This window comes from Coptis chinensis, chromosome 7 (assembly GCF_015680905.1).
Source record: "Coptis chinensis isolate HL-2020 chromosome 7, ASM1568090v1, whole genome shotgun sequence".
NCBI lineage: Eukaryota > Viridiplantae > Streptophyta > Magnoliopsida > Ranunculales > Ranunculaceae > Coptis > Coptis chinensis.
In genome coordinates, this window is record NC_141462.1 from 96,231,285 (window position 1) to 96,257,944 (window position 26,660).

Genomic DNA, 26,660 nt, shown 5'->3' on the forward strand with positions numbered 1-26,660 from the left:
TGTCAGAGAATTGAGGCAGAAAAATTTAATTTGGAGGAAAAGGACAAAGTTATCTGATTTGGGGACTCAAAAGGGAGGTATTTAGTCAAGTCAGCCTATAAATACCTGACTAAAGAATATGAGTTGGGAGAAAGTTCAAATAACAATGCTAAGATCATCAGGAAGCTTTGGAACTTCAGAATAGATGCTGGGACTTAACAATTCCTTTGGAAAGCTTATGTGGGGGGTCTGTCTACAAGGGAAATAGCTGGGAAACATAAATTCAAAGGAGACCACTCCTGTAAAATGTGTTGGAAGGCTTTAGAAACATATGAGCATCTTTTTTTTCCAATGTGAATGGGCTAGACAATTATGGTTTGGATCTCAAATAAGGCTAAGGGTGGACATGCAGAAGGATAAGCTGCTGAAAGCATGGATTGAACAATTTGTTCTGTGGGGATCTGAGACAGGAGACCAGGACCTGAGGTTTGCAGGGATTTATAGCATTATGATGATGAAGGAAATATGGGAAGGAAGGAATGGGCTCCTATTTGAAAAAGTGAAGCCACAGAACTATGGCATCTATGAAACAGTGGGCAGAAGAACTACACAGGTGCTCCAAGCTATGGGGTCTGACCACAGTATTTCGGATAGTAACTATGACAGAAATCTAGTATACAATAGTGTTGAACATAAAATAAGGGATGCTTCTTATCTAGATTGGTATAAGACCTATTTTGATGGTGCTTATGACAGGATTTTGGGCAAGGGAGCTGCTGCTGCGGTGTGCCAGGATAAGGATGGGAAGATGCCGGTAGTTGTTTAATTATAAAAAGTTTAAAGCTGCAAATGCCTTGGAATCAGAATGCATGGGAGCTGAAATAGCAGCTGAGCTGATGAAAGACATGCAGGCAGATCGAATGGTCCTTTTGGGAGACAATCAGTATCTGATGAAGCTGCTTAAAGGGAAAGGAGTAGCTGGGGGATGGCAGTGTAAGGAATCTGTCAACAGAAGTTTGGTGTCTTTAGCTTCAGTTTTTTTGGAAACAGATGTACAGTATGGTTGGGTTAAAAGGGGGGATAATATAAGGGCTCATGAATTGTGTAAATGGGGTCAGAAATATGCTGGCATTGGGCCTCCTCCTGGATGGGTGTATGATCTGGCAAAACCTTTAAAAAGACTCTAATATAAGCAGGTGAGAGAGAGAGAGAGAGAGAGAGAGAGAGAGAGAGAGTAGGTCAACAACTTACATATATGCTCATACATCTCATTTTTGTCACGTACTATAATTGCAGTAGATAGGACGTTGACATTGTTTCTAACTCTATGGATAAGGAATAAGTTCATAATGTTTACCATTACCAATTGGGTGTCCTATATGTTCTCAAGCAGATGTAGGTATCTGAAAAGAAATCTGACATTATTCCTATATTTCAGGGTCATGCACAATATATTTGAAATCCTTAAGATCTTCCCAGTGATTGACTAAGTGGGCATCTTATCATGATCATAGTTTGGGATTTCGGAATTCTCGGAATTCCGACAAATCCAAAAACCGAAATTCATCAAATTTTGACCCCTATCATATTTGGAATTTTGATTGATTTCGGAATAATCAATATTTCGACTCTATATCCAGAATTTTGATTTTTTAAAAAACCGAAATATTGGGCGGAATTCTGAGGTTTCGTTCGGAATCACGAACACTGATCATGCATGATTTAATTTCAAGTCGACCTCTCGTGTTATGTATTCCTTGAGCAACACAACAACTCAATGTCATTGTTGGCTATCTACTGTTTATAGAAGAAGGAAAAATTACATTGATAAGATTAAGGATGATAGTGGTATCTGGAAAGAAGGAAGGACTGAGGTAGGCAATACTATAAATGAGTATTTCAACAAACAATATCTTTGAATCTTATAATCCTGTTGATAATAAATCTATTCTTAATCTGTTTAATCCTTGTTTTAGTGATAGAGAGAATGATACCTCACTGCTTGTCCTTCTGATGATGATATTTGGCATGTTGTAAAAAAGTTAGGGGCTCTTCAGAGCATCATCAACGCATTTCCATTTTGCGTTGTGACACATCATCAATTTTGGTAGTTCAAAATTTCTAAAAGGAATGGAAGAACCAGCGCGGTTTGGGTAAATTTGAGTAAAAAAATTTGGACGGGTCAAGTTGTCCCGTCCCAATCTAATTTTTTTTAAAGGGAATAGTTGTCCCGTCCCCCCTATTGACCCATTTTATTTAAAACGCGCGGACAAGGTTCCAGTAACATTTGCCCCGCAAGAACTAAGCAAGATAATTCAAAACCCAAACCTTCAATCACCCAATAAAAATTCGATTTTCAACCAAATTTGTTTCTGTTTTTTGCAATGGATCAACGTCGTTGAGCTAGACGTAAAAAGACTATTATGAGTGGCTCGGGGAGTTCAAATCCTCGAGAAAATGAGAGTGAACTCGTACCAGAAAATGATTTTAATTTTCCACAGAGATTGAGTATTGTTGATCATCCGACGTTGGCTCCCGATCCAGACAAGCATGTTTCGTGTTTGTATAACACTGACGGAGTAAGTATGAGTTTATGAACATTGTTCAATTGATTTTGATTTAAAATCGTGTTTAGAATTTAACGTATACTAACTGTTTGATTAAATGCATCAACGTGTAGAAAATGAGTTCGACAAGATGGAGATGCGCAATGCCGAGTATTAAAGACTTCTGGAGTCATCTAGTGGAAAGAGGGGAGGAAATAGAGCACGTAAGAGCTCAAATTTTGGGAACACCTTTTGGTCCATTGATATCGTGTACGAGCATTCGGACTGATCGTCCACTGATATTTGCATTGGCGGAACAATGGTGGCACACCACGCACACTTTTCACCTTCCATGTGGTGAGATTGGTATCACATCACTTGACTTTACAATGCTAACGGGTTTAAGTGTGGGCGAGAAAAAGCCAGTTTTGTTTGATTCAAGTATCGAAGATGATTTTGAAAGGTTGAAAACTCTACTGCTTTCGTTGTTTGATTTTGAAGGTAGACTTGTTCCAGGGAATATGGATGGCAGATACATTTTGAACCTGCACATCAGAGAAAAATTTATGCACCGATTGGATATTGAATATTGTTTAGAACATGAAGTTGACGCCGCGATATTTGGACCCAAAACTGAGGAGGAGGATGAGTTTATCGGGGATTTTTTTTTGTTATATTTTTTGGGCCAAGTTGGTTTTACAACAGGAAAATGGGGTTCAGCCGGTTGGTTAAGCGTCTTTGGTAGACCTTGATAGCTTGGAAGATTTTGACTGGGGAGGTGCTTTCATGGAACATTTATATACAGGGCTTGATTTGTTTGTACAAACAAATCAGAGGGGGAAGCAATGCAACGGAATTACTTGGATACTATAGGTAATTTAATAGGATTTAACTTTTAAGATATAAGCTTTTATTTTTTTAGTTAAATATTATATAATCTAAATTAATTAGATACACTTTCATTTGATTATTTCAGTGTTGGTGGTATGAGTATTTGGCTTGCTTAAACCCTATACTGAGAGAGGATTGGGATAAGGACTTATGGCCTCGCCCACAGGGATGGGCTGCAGACGGTCATGCTAGATTAAAGGATGAGGTCCATAATGATCTTCAAGCTGCTAGGATCCAAATAGAGACGAAAAGTATGAAATCTATTGTTTGGAGTCCGTGGCAAGGTTCTCAATTTGAGAATATGCATATCTGTCAGCATAGTACTCTAATGTCGTTAAAAAGATTCATATTGCAAACCCCTGATATACGTGCTTGGTTCCTTGGAGATAGGGTGACTATGCAAACCATTGGATATACATATATTCCTGCTCCCCCACCCACAGATATGCATGCCATGGATGTTTTAGAGAATTTGATTGAACGACATCGCGTTGAGAGTGCGTGGTCGTGTTTTACAGATTATGTTGATGTGAACTCCAGTCTTGATTATGAGACTTATTGGCGGAAAGTTTCTAGGGGAAGCCTATTTTATGGTCCATCAGTATAGAGGTGCAAACATGGATGTCGCGAACTAGTCGAGTTTTAGGCAAGACGTCCAATTCCTTTAACCCGCAAGTTCCACAAGAACATCCGAGTATATCATGGTTATACACCCCCACCTAGTGATCCATATGACCCATGGTCATACCGCGTTGTTAGTTCTCAAGGAATGGAAACCACATTTCACTTGGAGCGTTCGGTGCTTGTACCTGAGCTACAACAGTTTAATGAGGTATATTTATATGTCATCATGCTAATTTAAACACACTATGTATATTTAACTTAGATACAATATTGACACAATGCAGGAAACAATGCATGCTCGATTATCGATGAAATGCAAATCAACCCGGGGGCTTCGAAGCTAGTTTAATTGAGCACACTCAACAAGATATTATGGCTATTTAGACGAAGAACGAAAGAAAGAGCAAACGCTAAGCGTAGGATGGCTGAGATGACAAACGAATTGGAAGCCTTGGTAATTTTATTATATGTTTTACATTTTCATTTTTTTTTTATATATATATCCAATTTTAGATTTTAATTGCATTGTGTTGATATTTCAGAGAATTGCTACTGATATCATGCAAAGAAAAAACAAAGGTTCTAATAAGAGAGGGCTTAAAACGGGGTGGCCGGGCGAGGCGGTGCTCCATAGTGCTATATTGCACTATTTTGTAATAATTTAGTGATGTCATTGTTGTTGTTGTTGGTTGTTGTTGTTTTTTAGGGTTTGAACAGGTTTTTGAAAATCTTAACAAGTTTAGGTATATGAATTATGTTGATTAAACAAAGGAGGCTATGTCCAATTTTTTTTATGCATTAAATTAATTATTACATTACGTTAATTTAACCCTACGTTAATTATTACTTAGAATCTATACATGCTTTTTATTATGTAGACAAAGAAATTCTCATGTGAACAATCAAGCCCATGTGAACGTGACTAATACGCCCATGGACCTCCAAGCCAAAACTGCATTGCATAATAAAGGAAAAATGCACTAAAACAAAGGGATCAATTTATATCCGTTGGCATTTATTCCCAACGGATATATTTCTATCCGTTGAAATTTATTTATAACGGATATATTTATATCCTTTGGGCCTTTGCATATATATATTCGAAGTCATTTCCATTTCTCACTTCAGCTTCTCATTTTCATTCTCTAATCTTTTTCAACTTCAATTTTTATCTCAACTTCAACTACCAATATGGGCGGATCAAATATTGTCCACATTTCTACACCTGAGATTTGTCAGTGGTGTAAGAAAGTTGGTCATTACGCTACTTCATGTCCATACATTAACATCAAATGCCCAAAACCTTAATGCAACGGCATGATGATAGTGGTCATAGCTAACAATGATGATGGAACATTGGAAGACAAACTTCTAAAGTGTGATGTTGATGATTGTCCCTCAAATATCAACATCTATCATTCAAAAAATGTTGACATACCAGTATATCATTTTTTGCAAGGAAGCGAGAGATTTCTGCCCTAGGTGTGGCTTAAAGCGATCAATGCAATCCTTCAATGTGTGGTGGAGAAACAAGTCATTACCTCTTAGAATTTAAGTGTAGGATATGTAATATTTGTATTTTGTTTAATTCCCTAGTATATTGTCTTTAATTGTTTTGCATGTGTTTTTAATTCCGTAGAATTTTATAAGATGTTTTGTGTTTTTATTTCAAATTAAGTTGTAATGTTTTTCATTTCTAGTTGAGTTGATTTGTTTTTAATTTCAACTTATAAACAAACACATTTTTTCAAGAAAATATATTTTCATTAAAACAAAATACAATTTTATTTAAAGAAAAGCATACATGTAAACAATAAAAACATATTACAACATAAAATTTAAATAAATTAGTACGCTAAAACATAATCTAATACCACTCAAGTACACGTTCAGGCCCAACGATACAAAAGCCAAATGGTACAAAAGCCCAACGGTACAATTTTTGCAAATCCTATCAAATCGTTCAGGCCCAACGGTACAATTTTTGCAAATCTTCTAAAATCGTTCAGGCCCAACAGTACAAAAGCCCAACGGTACAAAATCGAATCGTTTGAATTTTTTATTAAAAAAAACAAAAAAATGTTGGACGGCTAAAGTAGTCCCGTTCCACTCTTGGACGGGTCAAGTTGTCCCGTGCACACCATTTCTATATTCTTCACCAATTTGGATCCAGTTTTGACAATTCTTAAAATCAAAACGACCATTTGACAACACATTGGTGACGAAAATTGCTATAAAAATTGTCAACTGTCACATTGAAAATGAAAAATGACAACGCGTTGATGATGCTCTCAATCCCCTGGCCCGGATGGGTTCCAAAGTATCTTCTACCAGCAGTGCTAGGATGTGATAGGTACTAGTATTTTGGAGTGTGTAAAAGACTTTTTTGTGCAAGGTAAGATGAACCCTAACATCAATGAGACTTTGATAACTCTTATACCAAAGATTTCTAATCCTGACCATATTTCTAGACCGGCCCTGAACTTTGAGGGGCCCAAGGCGAGTTTCTTAAAATGGGCATATATTATTAAGAAAAAAACAAGTCTTTTACACAAGGGGACGTGGGCCAATGTTTAAGTGGACTGGACTGCACATAATTTGACTGGACTTAACAACCTTGAGTCCTTTACATGTGATCTAATAGGTATAAAATTATACTTGGGGGCCCAAAATTTAACCAACAAGTTGGGGGCCTAGGCGGCCACCTAGTTGGCCTACCCTCAGAGAGTCGGCCCTGTATATTTCTAAGTTTAGATCCATTAGTCTTTGTAATTTTTGCTATAAGAGCATCTTTAGGAGATAAACCAAGAAAACACCAAATTTTTTAACCAAACCAAACACCAAACCGAAAAAACTCTAACCAACTTTAAGAGAAACATCAAATGACGCGGTTTTGGATAAACCGCACCATATAGCCCACGTAGCTTTCTCAAAATCACGCCATTGAAGCCCATCTTAAAAGCCCAAGCCCACACGGTTTTCCAGAAACCGCGCGATGTGTCGCACATCAACTTTCTTCTTTTTTCTCTGTCCAAATCTCTCGCACGATTTTGCAAAAACCGCGTGATTAAAGCTCACACTCTAGCCCAAGCCCACGCGGTGTTCAAAAAACCGCACGGTTTTTCCAAAACCACGAGAGAGATTTGATACAGCACCAAAGCTGGAACCAAATTTTGGGCGATTTGGTGTTTGGTTTGGTGTTTTTTTGGTGTTTTCATTAACATGTGTCTCTCCTGAAGATGAAAAAATACCAAATTATTGGAAATTTGGTATTTGATGCTAGGACAGTATCTCACCTAAAGATGCTCTAAGATCATATCAAAACTTCTTGCTATTATACTAAAAGCTCATATCAATAAAATTGTCTCCCCTTTTTAAGGAGCTTTCATAAAAGATAGGAATATAGGAGATAATATAGGATTAGCTTGTGAGATTTTCCATAACATGAAACATATGAAGACAAAACAAGGGTTTGTTGCATTGAAAATGGATATGTCTAAAGCTTATGATAGAGTAGAATGGTCCTTACTAGATAAAATTTTCCAAAGATTAGGCTTTAATGATAAATGGAGACTCCTCATCTCCCAATGCTTGTCCACAGTCTCCTTCAAAGTCTTATTGAATAGGGCACCTCTTGATCAAGTTAACCCTCAGATAGGACTTAGGCAGGGAGATCATCTATCCCCCTATATTTTCATTATTGTTTCTGAAGCATTATCCAGGATGATTGCAAAGGCAGAGCATCAAGGTGAGCTTCATGGTATTAAAATAAGAAGGAATGCACCTCCTATTACTCATTTACTTTATGTTGATGATCTTATTATGTTTACCAAAGCTAACTTAATAGAAAGTGGTAAGTTAAAGAACATTTTGGAGGATTACTGTGTTGTATCTGGTCAAAAAATTAATTATGATAAGTCTAGTATCTTCTGCAGTAAGAATGTTCATAACAGACATAGGAAGATTTTAAAAAAGTTTTGGAAAATGAGAGTTTTTGGAAATAGAGATAAATAGCTAGGAGTCCCTATTGTTTGATCTAGGGAGAAAAGTGAGGATTTTGATTATTTAGTTGATAAGGTGCATGGTAAGATTAAAGGTTAGAGGGCTAAAGTTATATCTCAAGCTGGTAGAACTACCCTCATTCAGGTTGTTGTACAAGACACCCCCCTATTTGCTATGTCTACATACTTGCTATCTATCTCTACTTGTGAGAAACTTGATAAGGCTTGTAGGAGTTTCTGGTGGCATCGTACAGAGAAAAGTAAAAGCATCCATGCCATTAGGTGGGATAGTATTTGTAAGCCTAATAAGGTCATGAGTGGCCTAGGTTTTAGATGAAAAGCACAAGATATGAACAAAACTATGTTAGCTAAGTTTTCTTGGAAAGCTTTAACTGATACTTCTTCTCTGTGGGCAAGAACTTTCATTGCAGTATATGGGAGGAACTAGTTTGATATTAAAAAGAATCCACCACCTTATGCTTCTTGGTTTTGGAATGGGGTTTATAAGGTGGCTATCAGTATTAAAGATAGATGTATTTGGAGTATTGGTAAGGGTGAGGAGGCTTCAATGGCTTTGCTTCAATAACAAACCTTGTACTATAATTGATCTTACCCCTATGAGGCCTGACCTCCAAAATCTCAAAGTTAAAAATCTTTTTCTGAAGGATGGAAGTACGTGGGTGGGACTCAAATAGGATTGATCACCTATTCCCACCTACCATAGGTAACCTTATTAAAAAGGTGGTGATTAGACCGAAATATGCTGGAAAAGATAAACTGAGATGGATGGGAACCAAAAATGGAACCTTATCTGTTAAGTCAACTTACTCTATGCTAACAAAGCACCAATGGCTTAAGCAAGCTTCATCTTTCAATACAAAAACTATCAAAGCTCTCTGGGAGGCTAATATCATAGCCAGTAACCATTTGTTCATCTGGAAACTGTATATGGGAATCCTTCCTACTGGGGATTTGTTATATAGAAGAAATATGAAGGGAGAGTTCTCTTGTCCACTTTGCTGGTCCCAAGAGGAGGATCCAATACATGTTTCTTTCAAATGTGAATGGACAAAATCCATTTGGTTTGCCTCAAACATAGGGGGCAAGATAGATGAAATGGAGGACAATACCACCATAAGAGACTAGCTGGATGTTTTCTTAGAATGGATCAAGGATGCAGACCAGGGTAAAGCAGAAAATGGTATATTAGCTTTGATTATTCTGTAGGAAATATGGACCATGCGTAATAAAGCAAAGTTTGAAGGCAAAATTAGCAACAGAGATAGCCTGATAAGAAGATCATACGCACTCTGGAATAGGTGTCAACAAGCATATGAGGAAAAACAGGGAGTTGGGATTGGAAATACATTAATACGATCTCATATGATTAATAATAACTGCACATACAATGATATATCCCCTATTGTTGAATTTGAAACTATTGTAATAAGATTTGATGCAACATATTGCAGGATTTCAGGAAGTGCAGTAGCTGGAGTACTAGCCTGGGACAATGAAGGAAATCTAAAGGGAGCAGCCATCAGGAGATTCATAGCAACAGAGGTGGAGGAAGCATAAATGGTGGCAATGGAAGTAGCAGCCAAGTTAGCTAGGAGTACAGGAAAGCGATCCTTTTTGTTTGAGGGGGACAGTAAACTAGTAATGCTAGATCTACAGACCTCTGAGGAGGAGAACTCTAATAATTGGCGTTTAGAAGCTATTAAGTTTTTGATTAAAGGCCTATGTAAACCTTTTAAATTCTGTAAGTTTAATCGAGTGAGCGGAGCGAACGATTTTGGCAGAAAGGGGGCCTATGTTGTTAGTTTATTACAAACAAAAGGAGGCCCATGTTGTTCTGGGCCCAAAATGTATGTGATTTGGTTGGTTTATGGCAGTCCTCATTTTTCACTCTCAAAATTTCTCTTGCCCCCTTCATCTCTCCCTCGATCGTCTCATCCTTCTCTCCAAACTCTCATCTCTGCTCTCGATATCACATCGGAGACAACGCCAAATACACCATCTCTCAATTACTCGCTGTCTTTTTATATTTCTCAGTAACAACTTCGGTTTCTCCGTTTATTTTTTCATATTTTTCAGTATCGATATCGCATAATGGTCACCGAAAGGCCGTGCACATGTAACATGAATAATACTGCAAACCCATCTTGCTTTGCAATTTATCGATATCATTAATCATTTTCTTAGTGTGTAAGCTGATTTGGTGCGATTTCCACTTTGGCGGCATCTAAATATTATAATGTAGTAACGGAGAATCCAGTTATTATTTTTCACGTGTACCCTTTCTAAGGAACATACTGAATTTGATGTTGCAATGATTTAATTACCTGAAAAAATGGACTTGTTTAGTTATTCGTAATGAGATCCTTTTATGAGCGACTTAGCTAAACTTTATATATTTTTTTTCTTCGGAACTGCACAAGTTAGAAACTAGAAAGTGTTATTTTTTGTTTTGGGTGATTTATTTCAGTAAGAAGACAATCTTAAGCCAAGGAAATAACTAGAGATTTGGTGCCTTCTTGTTAAGGTAGAGGTTAATTGCTTGCCACCCATGACCTGCGTAACATAATCTATCAGAATGAGAATGTGACACATCTCTGCCTTAGCGCCTTTAGAATGTGTTTGAAATTGTCTTATTTTAACATAAAACTAAAAAACATGACAGTGTACTGGTTTAAGAAGAACCAAGAAGATCTAAAGGATCATGGGCTGAGTTTTGGTGGGGCGAGTGTTTATTTGTGAGAAATTACTAGTGACAATGGGTGAAGTATGATGGGTTGGGCTCGGATGTGTAGTCAAACTTGGAGGAGAATACTTGAGTTTTCTGTTGAAACGGGGCTTCTAGACTGCCAACGTCCCATGGCTACGCATGCCTCTAGGGCACCTATTATGAAATGGTTTTGGTGACTATGAGTTTCACCCAGAAGCGCTAACAAGGTTCAAAGAAGAAATAGAGTGAACTGACAGTATCCCTTTTCTTTTGAAGTGCTAACTATATATAGAGTGCTAAATAGAGTCAACTTTTCATTATGTATAGCGGGGCTTAACTATGCCGAAGTGGTACTTTCGACTTTTTCTTGAAGAAATGCACTGCTCCGCTCACGCCCCCACTGCAATGCAGTATACTAGTACAGTTTTGTTTCCTTCATCATCGGTCATTTATCAAATTATCAGTCTATGCCTTACCGTCTCTTTCTCTCCTAACACGAATAATTCACAGCAAGGAATGGTACCATTTTTTATCTAGTTTTCTTTTTACTTTTTATTATTATTTTTTCTCATTTTTTTTAGTCAGGCCCAAGGAATGCCCATGGTGATATGATCCTTAGTTTATATTGTCTTTTACTGTTACTGATTAGAGGTCCTTTTATAGTTTTCACTTTATTACTGAAGTCAAATATTTTGTAATAATCATTATCTAATTACATACTATTTTGGCTTTTGGGCACTTAATTAAATCTCAAATGCAGGCCTTATGGGGCATAATTGAGGAAAGACCACTGCAGCCCCTATATCCATTTTCGCCATCCTTAAAAAGAGTCCTGTCGTTTTAAGGATTTTGGGGTGTAATTACTAATTATGTGTGTTACGCTTGAGATTGGATTCATTGTCAGTAGCTCAGCTTAGTTGGCATTTGGCAAGTAAATGATGATATTACCGCTATGCCATTGACTTTTACCCATTAGCATTGTTCACATCTGTTTTAAGAACCTAAATAATATCAGTATGCATTAGGAAGCCTATCTCTGATGTCCATTAAATTGACCTTTATAATCTGATGTTGCCATCTATTTAATGGGCCTGCAGTGGATGTTTTTATTATAGTTATTATTATTATTATTGCTACTATTTTTATGAACTATTTGATTTCATTTTGGTAATTGTTTTTAGCCTTCACCCATGCTTGATCAGTGGATTTAGAGGTTCAATTCTGCTTGCCCCAAAATTTCTTCTAATATGAACGAAAAACAGCAGGCCCTTCTTATTGAATCAGCTTCTCGTTTCCCACCTCCTCAAGGTTCGTAAAATAAATTGGTTTGTTAATTTTTTTCCTGTCGCTTGCATTTTCTAAATGGTGTGTGTAAATTTGGTTTCATACAGGGGTGAAACTATCGTATGGGACATCAGGATTTAGGGCAGATGCTTCAATTTTATCATCGACAGTCTTCCGAGTTGGGATTTTGGCAGCTTTGAGATCAATTAAAACAAAATCAGTTATTGGATTGATGATTACAGCTTCACACAATCAAGTTTCAGACAATGGGATCAAAATTGCAGACCCTACTGGTGGTATGTTGACTCAAGACTGGGAACCCTTTGCCGATGCCATTGCAAATGCCATCGACCCCAAAGATTTTATCCAGGTGAATATTGAGTTTGCGCTCTCTCTTTTTCTTGCTGTGATCAGTAAATGAACTTTATTACTCATTGGTATTCTTAATGATTATTCCACTCCTTTATAGTTGATAACTGAGTTTGTAAAGAAAGAAGATATTCCAATTGGAGGAGTCCAATCTGCAGAGATATATTTGGGAAGAGACACAAGGCCTAGTGGAGAGGTTCTTCTTGAAGCTGCCAAACAGGTATGCTAATGTAATCTCATATCTGCTTCAAAAAATCTATCGTCTTGTTTACTTGATTGTATGAAATTATTTTATCTTTGTATCCTGGCAGGGAATTAGTTCTGTAGTCGGTGCTGTCGCGATTGACATGGGAATCCTCACAACACCGCAACTGCATTGGATGGTCCGTAGAAAGAATATGGGCATGAAGGTGTCTGAATCCAGTTACTTTGAGCAGCTGTCAAACTCGTTTAGGTCAGAACCATATGTAGTCACATAATAAATAAAACATACCGACACACACATATATATCCATTTTCATCAGTTGCTTAGCATCTTCAAATATGTGTTAGGTGTCTCGTTGATTTGATCCCAAAGGAAGATACTGTCACCTCTAAGGTGGATGAAAAATTGATAGTAGATGGTTCTAATGGGGTTGGTGGAGAAAAGCTTGAAGAGTTGAAGAAACTAGTGGATGGTCTGATAATTGAGGTCCGTAATACAGGAAAAGAAGGGGAAGGCATTCTTAACGAAAGAGTTGGTGCCGATTTTGTGCAGAAGGAAAAGGTTGCTCCCCTTGGGTTCAGTTCGAATGATGTTGGGATAAGGTTAGTCAGCTATCTACATGTTCATACTCATCGGCAATGTGTTTTGGTTATTTGAAACGATTAGGATATTTTATGGATTAAACAACTGTCAAGGCAAACACATGAACCATGGAAGTATACATTCAAGTCATTTCGAACTTTCTGTCAAACATCTAGATCATTTTCTACTTACATGGGTTCACTCAGACCAGCTTCCAGGCTATATTTTTCAATTAAGGTGTGATAGACTGTGGGTTCTTGTATTCATCATTTGCCTTTGATATGCATAATACTGCTGTCTCTGTATAGCAGTAGTAGTTTTTGTCAAATTTTCATAGACGCTAAACTAAGTAAATAGATAAACAGGAGCATTGTATGTAAACTGCATGGAATGATCTATTATTGAATTTCCTTAGATTTATCATTCTAGGTCAAATTTGGAGTTGAGCGGTCAGGTTTAGAATAAATTTGGAATATTTTCTTTATTGATGATTTCTTTTTTGTTTTTTCCTTTAGGGGAAGTTACATTTGAAATAAGACAGTGAGTTGATGTAGGAACTGCATGCTAAATGTATTAAGTAATTTAATGTTTCAAGCAGCGAAGTCTGGATGGAGATGCAGATCGGCTTGTGTATTTTCACATTCCATCAATTTGTAATATGAAGATTGATCTTGTCGATGGAGACAAGATATTATCTCTGTATTCTTTATTTATTATGGAGCAATTAAGGGCTCTGAGCAAGAAAGAAAACTCAGGCATGATAGCTGATTATTCTGTAAAGCTTGGTGTTGTACAGACAGCCTATGCAAATGGGGCGTCAACAGAATACCTCAAACAGCTGGGTCTTGACATCGTGTTTACGCCTACAGGAGTTAAGTACCTACATGAGAAAGCCGCGGAGTATGATATTGGGATCTATTTTGAAGCTAATGGGCATGGAACCATTTTATTTTCGGAACATTGCATTTCTTGGTTGGAGAGCAGAACAAATGAAGTTTCATCCACATCTAAAGGTTCAACTCTGATATGCATTTCATGTGCTACAGTGATTATTGCACTCTCAGTTATAAACTTTAGTGAAAACTGAAAACCAATTTGTTTATGTTTCAGGTTCAGAGCAGCACAAAGCTGCCTTGAGATTGTTGGCTATTAGTAATTTGATCAACCAGGCAGTAGGAGATGCTTTGAGTGGGTTACTTTTGGCTGAGGCTATCTTGCTACACAAAGGGTGGTCAATCAAAAGATGGGCCACACTTTATCAAGACCTTCCAAGTAGGCAGCTTAAGGTTAGTTCCTTCGAATGTCTCAAATATTAGAGGGGGGTGGGGGGTAAAATTCTTTTGCCATTTTACACATTAAAACTGAATTTGCATATTCTCTCACTTGTAAATTGATGTTTCATTTGGTTTGCCATCTTAATACTACAGGTAAAAGTTGCAGATAGAACTGCTGTTACTACTGCAAATGCTGAAACTGTGGTTGTGAAGCCTTCTGGTCTTCAAGAAGCCATCAACAGTGAAACTGGTAATTTTCTACATGCTTTATATGGCTGTTTAGATGTTTAAACATGTGAATAATCATATTTGTATTGCCAATAGTTTCAGACTCTCTATATGTTTGAAACAATTGTCTAATTCTTTTCACAAAATCTTGAATATTCCATTTTAGCTGTGTAAGATGTTTTCCAACGAGTGAGTCCTAAATCAACCAAGATATAAATCATCCCAATCTTTAGCTCTCTCGTTGAATCATTAACAGTAACAAGTTCACCAATATCCATATGACTGCGAAAAAATGATTATGTACCATCCAGCATGCAACATTAAACATTAGATGAAGGCCATTATCATCCAGAAGAATTCTTCATATTGGTTTTGGATCCATTTTCATCTAATGTATTCAGAATATATGTTTTTCTTAATGCTATTTAACAGTTCATCTATTTTTTTCCTGGTATGCAGCCAAATTTCCTCTAGGCCGTTCATTCATAAGGCCGTCAGGGACGGAGGATGTCATACGGATATATGCAGAGGCATCCACACAGGAAGCAGCAGACACCCTTGCAGAGTCAGTGGCAGAGCATGCGAAATGTTTCCTTGGTCTTAATAAATCCTAGTTACTGAATGTGAAGCTAATTATTGTCTGAAATGAAATTATACCCCGAGGTCTGGTAGCATTTTTGGGAAACATATTTAAAGCTTGAATTGGTATATGCAAATTCCATTGCACCTAAAGTATTCTCTTACTAAAACAAGTAGAGTGTATATTAAAGTGCATGAAAACCTTGCTTTGAAAGTAGGTTATATATGAAATCCTGCTTTGGATCAGAGTGTTTGTTCTTGCTTTGCAAACTTTGCTTTGGCACTACCTCTCCATTACAACTCCTAGATGCCCATTTACAGGCAAAAGGATTTAAAGAAAAACTCACGTTTCTTAATGGAAAGTAAGATATGATAGTTGTTCCAATCTGAAGGGGTGAGATTTCCTGCAACTGAATCTACTACTGTCTTGTTGTCTCCATGAATCTGGACTGAAGTCAGCTCCATCTGATGTGCCAGCTTCAGAGCAAGCTCTGCAGCCAAAAATTCTGTTTGTTCTGCAGTAGAGGTCTTAAACCTAGTGTAGGCAGCTACTGACATGCCTCCATCCTCAAGTAAAACAGCAAGAACCAACAGCTCCACTCTTGAGGAATCTGTTAAAAGAGGCATCAAAACATATCTTAGGCCATACATCATCAGTCACAAAGTGTTCCATATCATGGACAGTAGGAGGTTGTTGTAAATTTGATTATGTATAAGCTTTCTGACAGGAAATCCATGAGTGCATTGTGTTCTTTAGTGTTGTCTTCCAAGAGATGGCAGCTCCTTTCAATTCCATTCTTGCTTTGTTTATGTGACACCAGATTTCATAGAGCAAGCAACAACAACAAGAGCTTTTTTGTTTCATATCCTCTTAAGGAGATTCATTCCAGTCCATTAAGAGGTGTATAAGTTTGATTTACCCATGAAATGCTTGCTCAATATAACTGTGCATGAAAGAAATATATCGACATTTTGATATTTTTCAATACATATCGAGATTTCAGCAACCGATATTTTGGTGTTTGACCATTGACCAGCAACACTATAAAAGCCCATCTGAGTCTCCCGCCTAACAAACAAACAAACAAAAAAAAAAAAAAATTCCTGCGACTCAAAATGAGAAAAAAAGAAGCGAAATAAATAGAGATCTGAAATTCGAGCTGTTTACTTACTACTCCAAACAAAATCGATCGATTAAAGTAACTAAGATTCAAAACTCTTCTCCATTTTCATTCGTTTACATTTATCAGCTTCAAATTTCATTTTTAATCGATTCAAAAACTTATATTTTGATCAGTAACAGCGTTTTTACCCGAGCTTTTACTCATAATATGAAATGTTTTAAGCTTTAATGTTATGAAATTTGTGAATTCAATGTTTATATTGTCTGATTAAGTTCGGAAGATGTCTTTTGGAGTGTTATTGTTATTTGAATTTAGGGTTTATTGTTTCTTTCTATTTCTGAAAAGGTCAGATTGTTGTTGCTTCAAGTTTTGTGACTGGTTACGGCCGGTACAATGTTGCAGTGGATGGGAGGTTCACGACGGAAAGTGAATACTGTAAGTTTGCGAACACGTAATTCATCTTCTGATTGTCCCTGTCTGTTTCGAGCTTTCATTTTTCATGTTGAGCTCTTGAGTGTTGGTTGAACATCAACACTAGACTAGATAACAATAAAAAAATAAAATAAACCCTGAAGCTGGGAGGGACTAGATTAAATGTTTTGGGCCTGTTTGACTGGAAATAGTAACATAAATACTAGAACAGTAGATAAAAATCTGTCCGGGAAGCTATGCCAACATTGTGCAAAGGGCTTCATTGACATAGTTTAGTGTTCAAATTATCCATCATTTTTTTAATTTCTTCAAAAAAGGAAAAGATGTTAGCTTCGCAATCGTAAAGCTTCTCATCCTTAGATGCTTAGACATTCAGGTTTAGATAATTGGCTCTTTTCACCTGGATAAAATCTCAATAGGCTAAGCGAGAGCTGTGGCATTGGTTGGTTTCAGGTTCCTCCGTCCTACCCTCTCCCCCGAACACTTTAGTATGCATGATTTGTGTGTATTCTCGAAGGCTTTGAGAAGATGGAACCTCATCTGTTCACTTCCATAGTTCCATTGCATGTGTATTTATATAATTTATTTTGTGCGCACACAACATGCCTCGCGTCAACTACAATAGCTTGAATTCTTTTATGTGCTATTTCCTGGCTTTTTGAAGCATCACGAGCAATGCTGATTTCTTGACTGACTAATTAGCTTGCTCTTGTTTTCATTTCATCTCTTGTTTCTGGTGGATATGGGGAAACTCCAGTCAAGAAAATCAACACATAAAAGGTAGCATCAGTATCATTCAAGTTGTACTTCCTTCAATTATATGAATTGTGTTACACAAATATGGTGTTCCATTTCACAACCGGTCAGATGCAGACTTACGTTGTTATTTCTCTTTAGATAAGTGAGAATGTTAGTGCCCTTTATGTGTTTAATCAACCTGATCTATTTTCAGTGCAATTTCAGGCAAAGACAATACTTTGAGCAAAAGAAACGTCAACAACAGCAGACAGCTGGATTTGATAACAATGTTGATGGATTAAATAGTTGTGGAGAATATCATGAAAACCCCAAATCACTGGACATATTAAGTTTTTTAAACTTGGCAACAGTTTCTCAGGAATGCAAATCTAGTTTGACCAATGGTAACCTACCAATACTTTTTAGTATATGGAGTTTCTCCTTTCTTCCTTATGTAAAAGCTAATTTTGTGTTTTCTTCTTTTCACTGCATTTTTAACTCTAGTTGAGGTACTTAGGAGTACATATAGTTCAAAATTTATCTGTATTGTTCATCAAAACATATGTTTATTTCTGTACCTTGTCTTTGTTACTTTTTAAGCTTGGTTCCTACTTCCTAGTTTGCATCTTCTTCTTTTTGCTTTTTTGGCTCTATTATTGAAGATGATAACTGAAGCATCTTGTGCGCGTAGAACTTAATGTATTGAAAATGTTATTCAGCTCTAGGTTAACTAACAGAAACTAGACTTTGTAGTGTTGTGGCCAACAAGCTCAGATTATTTTCCACTCTTATAAATTCATTTCTTTGAACTCCATTAGTTATCCCAATACTCTGTTTCCTCAGTGGTAAACTTTTTTTTTGCAGTTTTCTGCTGCAATCTTGCATTTTACAAACATTATCCTCTTGTCTGACCCCTTTTTTGACTTGTCAGCGTGCATGGAAGCTATTTGTTACTGATATTTAGCATAGTATGGTAAACAAATGCTATCTATGATGTTTAAGTGATGCATTTGTCGAATTACGTTAGTTTGTATCAAACATTAGTCAATATTTCCTATAATTCTTGTATGAGGTGTCTATAATGTTAAAAAAATTAGTATGTGTTTATTTTGAAATTACTAATCCCTATTTGTTGCGTATGGGCCTTGTTGTGGTTGGAAGAATGTCATCGTTATAAATAAAATTAGGTTGTAGAACCAATGTTTACAGTGCTAGTTGTTGTCAATTATTTTTGCTAGTAACATACGTGTTTTTTGCAAAAGTGGTCATATATTTCTCTAAGGTCGTTGTTGATTTCATATATCTTTGTCTTTATTTTTATTTTATTTAAGGTTCATGATTCATGTTGATGTTGTTTACGTGTTCACAGAAGCGGAAGAAAGTGCAGTTATCAATGCTTCACCAGTAAAACACCACTTTTCGAAAGGTTCACCTTTGAACCTAATAACAAGAATCACTCCTAAGCATTCAGCTGATCGAAAGGGAGCAGGTAAACTTTTGACCCTGTGTCTATAGTCTTATGCATGATGGAGACCAGGCTAGAAGTAGCTGGAGTGTTGCTCTGAAATGTTGCACCTGCAATGATAAACACTATATGGATGATGGTTTATATGCTGGATCTAACCAATTAGTCTTGTTTAATTCATAACTGCAGAAGCTAATTCATCTGGCATTGGAATGGAATATGTGTCATCAAAAAAGTTAGTGACAAATTTCAAAATACTCAAACACTTTATTTACTAAACTGAGGAATGGTACTGAGTTCTGACATTCTCTGGGTCAAAGGATATATGCCTGTATAATCTGGTGTAATGGTGTCTGTACTCTGGGTGTCTAGATGCTCAACTTGTGTGCACGCTTGTTATGTCTGTGTTAACGGTAATGCTTGCTCATGTGAAAAAAAAAACTTCATCTCGTAGCCGTTGGATCTTGCAACTGGGGTAGGGGTATCCCTAATTGCAACTAATAATGGGGGATGTATCCCTAATAGTTACTGTTTATGTATCTAGTGTGGATACCTGCTTTCTTCCCTGTGAGGAGCTCATGTTGTGTTCTCCTGACAGTGTTATCTCCAACAGTCCAGTTAAGATACCATCTTCTCGCAAACACCCTAACAACAGAACCAGTGATAAGTTGGATAACCAGAACATGGACACTGAAACGGTAAATTTCAAGTTTTATTCGCTCTAGTTTTATATTTTCTTTATTTGATGCTTACGGACTTTCAATTCTCCTAACGAAGTGAGACTGTGGCATCAAAGGTGCATTTAAAGGTCAACGTCTTTATTTCATGTTTTTTTTCATTTCCTGTTGCTGTGACCTGTGAGTCTGTCATTGCAGAATTATGTGTTTTAGATTTACTTGGGGATGATGGTCCAAATGAGAATTCAGAAGGAAGTCCAGTACATGAATCTCATGTTGCATTTTCTGTGGAAGGTATCCATTGAAATTCAATTCAAACTCTGGTCTGAAACACTTTTTAGGTCTTCAAAAAAAAACATGAAATGCAAACCCTATACATGATAAGTAAGCATCTCTTTTGCAGTTGTAAACTATATGAGAAAGACAAGTTAATCAACAACAATTGGTCTGCTGAATTTTAATGTAGTGTACTATATATATACAATCTCTAATTGTGGCACTTTGGATCTTTGTCTCCTCCTACTTTTCTTGTCAGATGTATGTGGAATGAAACTATATTTTCAAAGCGTGCTCCTTGAGCTTTCTCTTGCTTGCCAGGTTTGGGTAAAATGGAGATGGGTACACCGGTTCATTCACCACGGCAACCTGGCAGGTACTTATTACACCCTTATAGATGTGTATGTAGATAATTTAGGTGAGTCGGTGGATAGATGGATGGTGGCACAAGCAACCGCACACTTAAATTATCTTCAGGGTACTTCTGCGGCCATAGTAGGAGGGCACAGAAATTTTTGCATCCGTAGTACTTCTCATGTTACTTTTTTTTAACAGATTGCTTGTATCTAAGCAATTAAGAACTGGAGCATATAATTCCTTGTGTTTAAGATAATAGACTATGAATAGTCTCATTAAGTGATATACAGCCTTCAGTTTATGCCTTTAGTCACAATTATTATAATTGTAGGTAAAGGAAAATGGTTTCAGAATTAAATGTTGCTGATATTTTCTACTTATTTGTTTTGTCCTAGATGCTTCTGAAGTCTAATATGTTCATCTCATTAGTTATTAACCATCACAAGGCAAAGTCCAGAAAAGATTTTATTTAGCAAATTAAAATAACAAAGAGAAGAATGAAGCTTTATGTAAGTTGTTGTAACCTTTTGCATATTTGATATTAGAGTCTTCGATGGGTTCTTGCCACCAAAGCCTGTGAGACGTTATCAGTCATCCAAGAACCTTCATTACGTGAATGATTTCGAGTTTGAAGTGGTAAGAACCATACCGAATATCTACTTGGTCTTCGTAATCTCATATTTCTTTTTAGACTCTTGCATGCTAGTTTATTTCCAATAGCTGAACCAAAGCAATACTTTTTCTTCTTCTTACTCACTTACAAAGTTTTACCCTGTGGGCTGTGGCTGTGCTTGGTAATCCTGCAAATAGAAGCGAAGTGTTCCTGCTCAAGTCATACTTAAACTAGGAAGGTCCCTTGATTATAGTTGTCTTGGTAAAATATTCAACTTTGTGCCTGCAGCACCTGGAAAGTTTTGCAGTTTGAAACAACTGCAAAGTTTTGAATGTGTATGCAGCCACAGGGATGGAGATTTTGGTGGTGGAACCACCTATCAAGACAACCCGTAGCCATGAGACCAGCTAGGCTTATGCATAAGTATAACATGAGCAGGAAATTTTGCATGTGTTAGTATGTTACAACCAATCATCTGGTTGATGTACATTGTTGGTGCCTCTCACTACAAATTTGATCAACAGTATTCATAAAAAATAAAAGAAAAGAAAAAGAAATAAATTATCCTGTGGTATCACTGAGGGAAAGATCTGGTATGTACGCATCCAGTCTATCTGGCCATATGTGTTTGCCGAGTGCATGACCGGTCCCACTGAGGGAGAGTGTTACGACCCATGATATGGTTGATACACATTATTGGTGCCTCTGTCTACAAGTTGAGCTTCTGGAGCAACTGGTGCTTAACAGCAGGTTCCCAAGCACAGCCGATTACTTAAACTCATTCTTTAGGTTCAGAAATATTTGACCAATTAACAAAGACATTTATCTGACATGGATTAGAAGTGTCAGACCCAAAACCCAGATTTTGTCGAGTTATATAATTCACGTGTACACAGAAAAAGGATTTTTAATGCGATAGCCGATAGGGAAATACAGTTTATTATACAGTTTTCATTAGACTGTTTTCAGTGACATTTTCTTTTTGGGCATTGTAATGGCCGTTGCATGCTGCAGCAATCATTTTGTAGCCATTTGAGCAATTTCAGTTTCTGACAAAAATGACAATTTATAGAGTGAATTCATATTACTTTGTATTCCAAATTTCGACATTGCTCTGTTCGTTTTCACTTTTCTTTGGACAGCCTTCTTTACCGACAATGGTTCTCCATAGACATTGCTATCAAAGGATGAGCTCTATTTCATCCTTTGTAATCTATGAAGGAACTAATTTTACAGAATGTCTGGCTTATGACAATTTGTATGCTAAGTCCTTTTCTATTGATAAAAACAAGTTAAAGTTCAAATTTGACTGCAGAATGCTATGATACATGACATTGATATGCCACCATGTGGCAATCATTTGGAATTACCTATCAACCTAAAAGGCATCAAGGATCACTCTAGCCATTCAAAGCATGAAAGATTGATTGAAGAAGAATGCATGCCATTGGATGCTCATGTTTGTCAAGTAGACAACTACTTCAGCGCGGAGGCGAATCCCTACATCAATGATGAGAATGAAAGGCTATGGAAAGGTTAATTCACTTTGAACCTTCCAACTAAATTTTACAGCTTGTCAGATCTAAATCTTGTCATGTTCTAATATGTCCTTATACAATAACCTCCCTCTACTCGATATTGTGGGGGGAACTCTTCAGTATGAAATTGGAGAGGTTTTCAGTATGTTGGAATTGAATTATTAAACAACAAGCCGTAATTTGATTCTTCAATAGAACATTAAGATGTTGTAAATGCTCCAAAACCATCTCTTGCTCTACCAGCTGCTTAGACAGTATTTCATTTCAAATATATTAGTTAGAGATGTAGACTTTGGAAAATAATCTGCTGACAATATATAGGCTCAATGTTCTCTATCTATGTAACTTAAGGTGTATTGTACATCTTTAATCTACCTTGTCCATAAATGATCTCTTTGGACAAAATTTGTATAGACTCTTTTGATTTAGCAAAGAGGTTATTTACTTATGCCTCTGAATCTGGGACCAACAATCTCACGCTAATGTAAAGACTTATAATAAAGGAGAGTATGAGATAGATGTCCTAAAGAAAAACCATTTTGGTGAGAAAATCTACTCTATCATCAATATGTATTTTAAAAGCATTTGGGGAATACACTTTCAGGTGTGCCTTCTGCAAAGTTACTCAAAATGCATCAAACGATACACAAATATTTTATGCTTAGTACCCTTAGGTAATAAGAGGTGTAAGCTTTCTAGAGAGGTGCAGGGTACCTATATGGCTATATGCATCAGATCCAAACATTTAACTCTGTTGGTGGATGGAAGTTTTTTAACTGTTTCATTATAATCAGCTGGGTATGGCTTCCTGGATGAAAACTTCCCTTATGAGAGCACACATGATGCAGCTTGGAAGAATCAAGCATATGATATGGATAGTAATTATGTGTATTTCTCGATGGATAGTACAGAAGATGTTTCTGATTTTACGTTTGAAGATCCTTATTTGACAAACAAAAGGTTTCTTCTTCATACTGTAATTTGTTTGATGTGTATGTTCTTCGTCATGACAACAATTTTACATCTATGCAGGGATGTGGCCAAAGGACTAGGAGATTTCAATATTTTAGGTGCTTCATTTACAGCCATATAAGTAGATTTTGTTGAAATTATATGACATTTATGTTTTGGTTTTTCAAAGTACTGCTGAAAAGCTAAATTAGAACAAATCTTGCTCTTTCTATATAAAGTATGGTGTTTTTAGGTGTGCTGCATGGACTGTGTAAGTAATTCGCATGGAATGTTTCAAAATACTTTCACTTCCATAAGACTTGATAGACGATATGAATTCTATGGTTCGTGTTCTAGTGGGAATTGCAATCTTTTTCAATTTTAGTGAAGAATATATATATCTTTGACCGAGATGAGTGAGTTTTAGTATACAAGAACAAGAATTCTGTTCAAATGTTTCACAGCGGCACTCATAACATATATTAAGAATAGTAAAAATGTTTTTGCACCATGGCTTCACTGTATAGCTCCAGGGACTGTGTCTTGGTATGAGAATGTCCCTACAAACCAAGAATGTGTCCACTTCAGTGGTTGAGTAATCATATATGGCAGTTATGACTCTTTGGTTGTTGAAGCTAGCTGTGACAAAGTTTCACCAAAGTTTTGGTCCTTAGGCCCTACTGGCCTACCCCCTTCACCTAGATTTGTACTTGCAGGGTGTGGATAGGATGCATTGATCGCATATTGACTGCATGTGAAGGATGTATGTGATGTTGTTATTATGATTAACAAAATTTTATTCTGAGGGGGAAGTTGGGTAAAGCTTGGATGTTATCACGTTTGAGTTTTTCATACTTGAATTGGACTCATTTTTCCAATGAGAGTTGAGCTTTGTTTTTGTTGAAGAGTGGTTGTGTGTGTCTTTTTTCTATCTCTATTCTTTTCCTTTTCATTTCTCTCTTGTTTTTGTAGTCTCCTGCATGTTACAAACTTCATCTTTCCTCAACATGTGTTGTATTTTTGACTTCAAGTATGTAGCAGTAAGCGATTCAGCTTTTAACTTCTCTTTAGTGAAAACAGATTTTCCTGCATCTTATCACAAGCACCAGGCGTCACAGAAAGAACAGAACTTCATTAACATAAATGCAAAGAGGTAGTTCAAATTTGCAGGTGGAGTGTTTAGATAACAGGAATAATAACTGAGTCCCTCCTTGATGGGCAGGAATCCCGCAGTAAATGGAAGTTGGGATTTCAATCGACCAACTTGGCCTTCTTTTGCTGCAGAAGATGCAAAGGATAACACAAGCTTGTTGAGGCAAGTTTGGATCTTCTTTTCTTACGAAGCAAAATTGTCTATCGGCGTTTGTCCATCTAAAGTGATTCTTATACATATCACTTGCTTCTTCTTTCAAACTTTTTGCAGTGAAGAGTCATGCTCATCCAGTGCGGGTATCTTTGTTGCTTACTAATAGATTAGTTGGTTGCTAAAGGATTGTCTTTAACGAATTGTTTCTTTAAATCATTTTTGACGTTGTCATTTTTTTCCTTAGTGAAAGGTGAGAAAGCGATATATTCTCCACGAAACTCTATTCTGGGAAAAGGCAAAGGGAAGTATGGAAGTGAGTTTTGCAGGAAGAATGCAAAACACAACAGTGAAAAGGATCTATATGCAGACAGAACAGTGTATAAGGATGGGGACAAAAAACATCCAGGCAAAGATCTGAAAGGGTCAGGAAAGCAAACAAGGGTGTTGAACTCATCAAGGAGAATAATATTTAATCAGTCAAATAGTCTCCCTAGTTTTCAGAAAGATCATGATTCACAACATAATTGGTTGCCTGAGGAAGAATTTACATCAGTTGATATGGACTCACGTCTGAATTCGTTTCAAAGAGTTTCTGTAGAATCAGATGTGGCATCCGTGGACTACAACTATTGGTCTGAAGATCTTTTTGGTGTATCTCCTAGTTCGTGCCTTAACACGCACTCGTCTTGTAAAAATTCTAAACTTGATGCTCCTATCAAGTATGCTGCCCCTTCTCGCAATAGCTTATTCCCTGAAAAATCTCTAAGCCCTCAACCATTCAGTCCTTTGCACTACTATGATTCTCCCACATTTCTAAATATAGGAGCCAATTCAAATAAGCCAGATATAACTCAGGCTTCCAGAATGGAAGCCGAGCCTCCCAATTCAGATTGTGCTACTGATTCTGAAGAAAACATTAAACACCCAGCTTTATCTGGGCAGGGTGATTTTTATGAAGATAGTGAAGATGAATCAGAAGTTCAGCCAACTGGAAGTGGGAATTCTCCCAAGGAGCTAGAGAAAGAGATTTCTGTTGGAAACAATGATTACTCATCAGAAAATGGGAAGACTGAGGATGCTCCAGGCTTTAAAGACAATGGCAAATACATTGAAACAGAAGATGGGACTTCAGGACACAGTGATCAGCCAATAACAGGAGATTCTCCCAAGCATGTCAAAGAGACTTCATCAGCTAAAGTAGAGGTTCCTGAAGAGCTAGAAAGATGCATGGATGACAAGTAACTAAAATTCTACCTTATGTTTTTTATCTTCAGTCATCATTCTCACTTTCTATTGCAGTTGTACCTGATTTCTGTATCAGATTCCTTCCTCGTGACTTCACTGAATATTTCTAATTTGCTCAGATACCCGTTCGATAGCGTCATGCACATTTTATCTCATGGGTGTATTGAAGGTATTCATTTTTTCTTATTTGCTTGTATCCGAATTCCCTTTTCTTAGGTTTACTCCTTGTGTCTACTGACACCTATTTTGAATGCCATGCTACACATTGGTGGAAAATATGTATTTTGATCAGGAAATGTGGGAAAAGAAGACTCCAGATCCGAGAAAATAAATATCAAGAGTGACGGACACCGTCGCAAGGACCAATCTTACGAAGTGACGCTTGAAAGCTATGTACTTCTATGTGTAAAGAAAGTTCTAAAAGAAGTATCTGGAGAAGACACTGTAAGAAAGGTATGATGTTTCAATGGCATTCTCCCATCCAAATAGATTAAACAAGTATCTAACATTAAGGGTGGAGTATCGAAAAAAAAAAAAAAAAACATTAAGGGTTTAATACATGGTTGGAAAATGACCTTCATACATTAAGGGTATTAGTACACGATTGGAAATTACCTTCATACGTCTCTCTGCCTATATATTAGTTTT

General features: G+C 36.8%; 2 protein-coding genes across 8 annotated transcripts; both read left to right on the forward strand.

Annotated features, from left to right (window-relative positions):
- Nucleotides 1-11,794: 11,794 nt before the first annotated feature.
- Nucleotides 11,795-15,536, forward strand: LOC147490291 (phosphoacetylglucosamine mutase-like). The gene is made up of 9 exons (XM_086570515.1): nt 11,795-12,077; nt 12,161-12,423; nt 12,523-12,642; nt 12,734-12,876; nt 12,975-13,233; nt 13,808-14,222; nt 14,320-14,495; nt 14,637-14,733; nt 15,171-15,536. Exons 1-9 carry the CDS (start codon nt 12,017-12,019, stop codon nt 15,323-15,325), a joined length of 1,689 nt encoding a protein of 562 aa, XP_086426641.1. The 5' UTR covers nt 11,795-12,016; the 3' UTR covers nt 15,326-15,536.
- Nucleotides 15,537-16,355: 819 nt separating this feature from the next.
- On the forward strand, nt 16,356-26,626 carry LOC147490292 (uncharacterized). 7 transcript variants are annotated; one of them, XM_086570513.1, is made up of 18 exons: nt 16,356-16,489; nt 16,760-16,849; nt 17,604-17,626; nt 17,799-17,988; nt 18,954-19,073; nt 19,239-19,284; nt 19,648-19,747; nt 19,925-20,020; nt 20,324-20,378; nt 20,905-20,995; nt 22,288-22,507; nt 23,305-23,470; nt 23,543-23,580; nt 24,695-24,776; nt 24,885-24,910; nt 25,012-26,005; nt 26,132-26,181; nt 26,305-26,626. In XM_086570513.1, the coding sequence occupies exons 9-18, from the start codon at nt 20,335-20,337 to the stop codon at nt 26,469-26,471; spliced, it is 1,878 nt and encodes a 625-aa protein (XP_086426639.1). In that variant the 5' UTR covers nt 16,356-16,489; nt 16,760-16,849; nt 17,604-17,626; nt 17,799-17,988; nt 18,954-19,073; nt 19,239-19,284; nt 19,648-19,747; nt 19,925-20,020; nt 20,324-20,334; the 3' UTR covers nt 26,472-26,626. The 7 variants fall into 7 exon arrangements, with proteins under 7 accessions (XP_086426639.1, XP_086426634.1, XP_086426636.1 ...); XM_086570510.1 differs by lacking the exons at nt 16,356-16,489; nt 16,760-16,849; nt 17,604-17,626; ... (2 more) ...; nt 19,239-19,284; nt 19,648-19,747 and adding an exon at nt 24,533-24,614 and having other exon boundaries at nt 19,776-20,020; nt 24,684-24,776; XM_086570511.1 differs by lacking the exons at nt 16,356-16,489; nt 16,760-16,849; nt 17,604-17,626; ... (2 more) ...; nt 19,239-19,284; nt 19,648-19,747 and adding an exon at nt 24,542-24,614 and having other exon boundaries at nt 19,777-20,020; nt 24,684-24,776.
- Nucleotides 26,627-26,660: the final 34 nt, after the last annotated feature.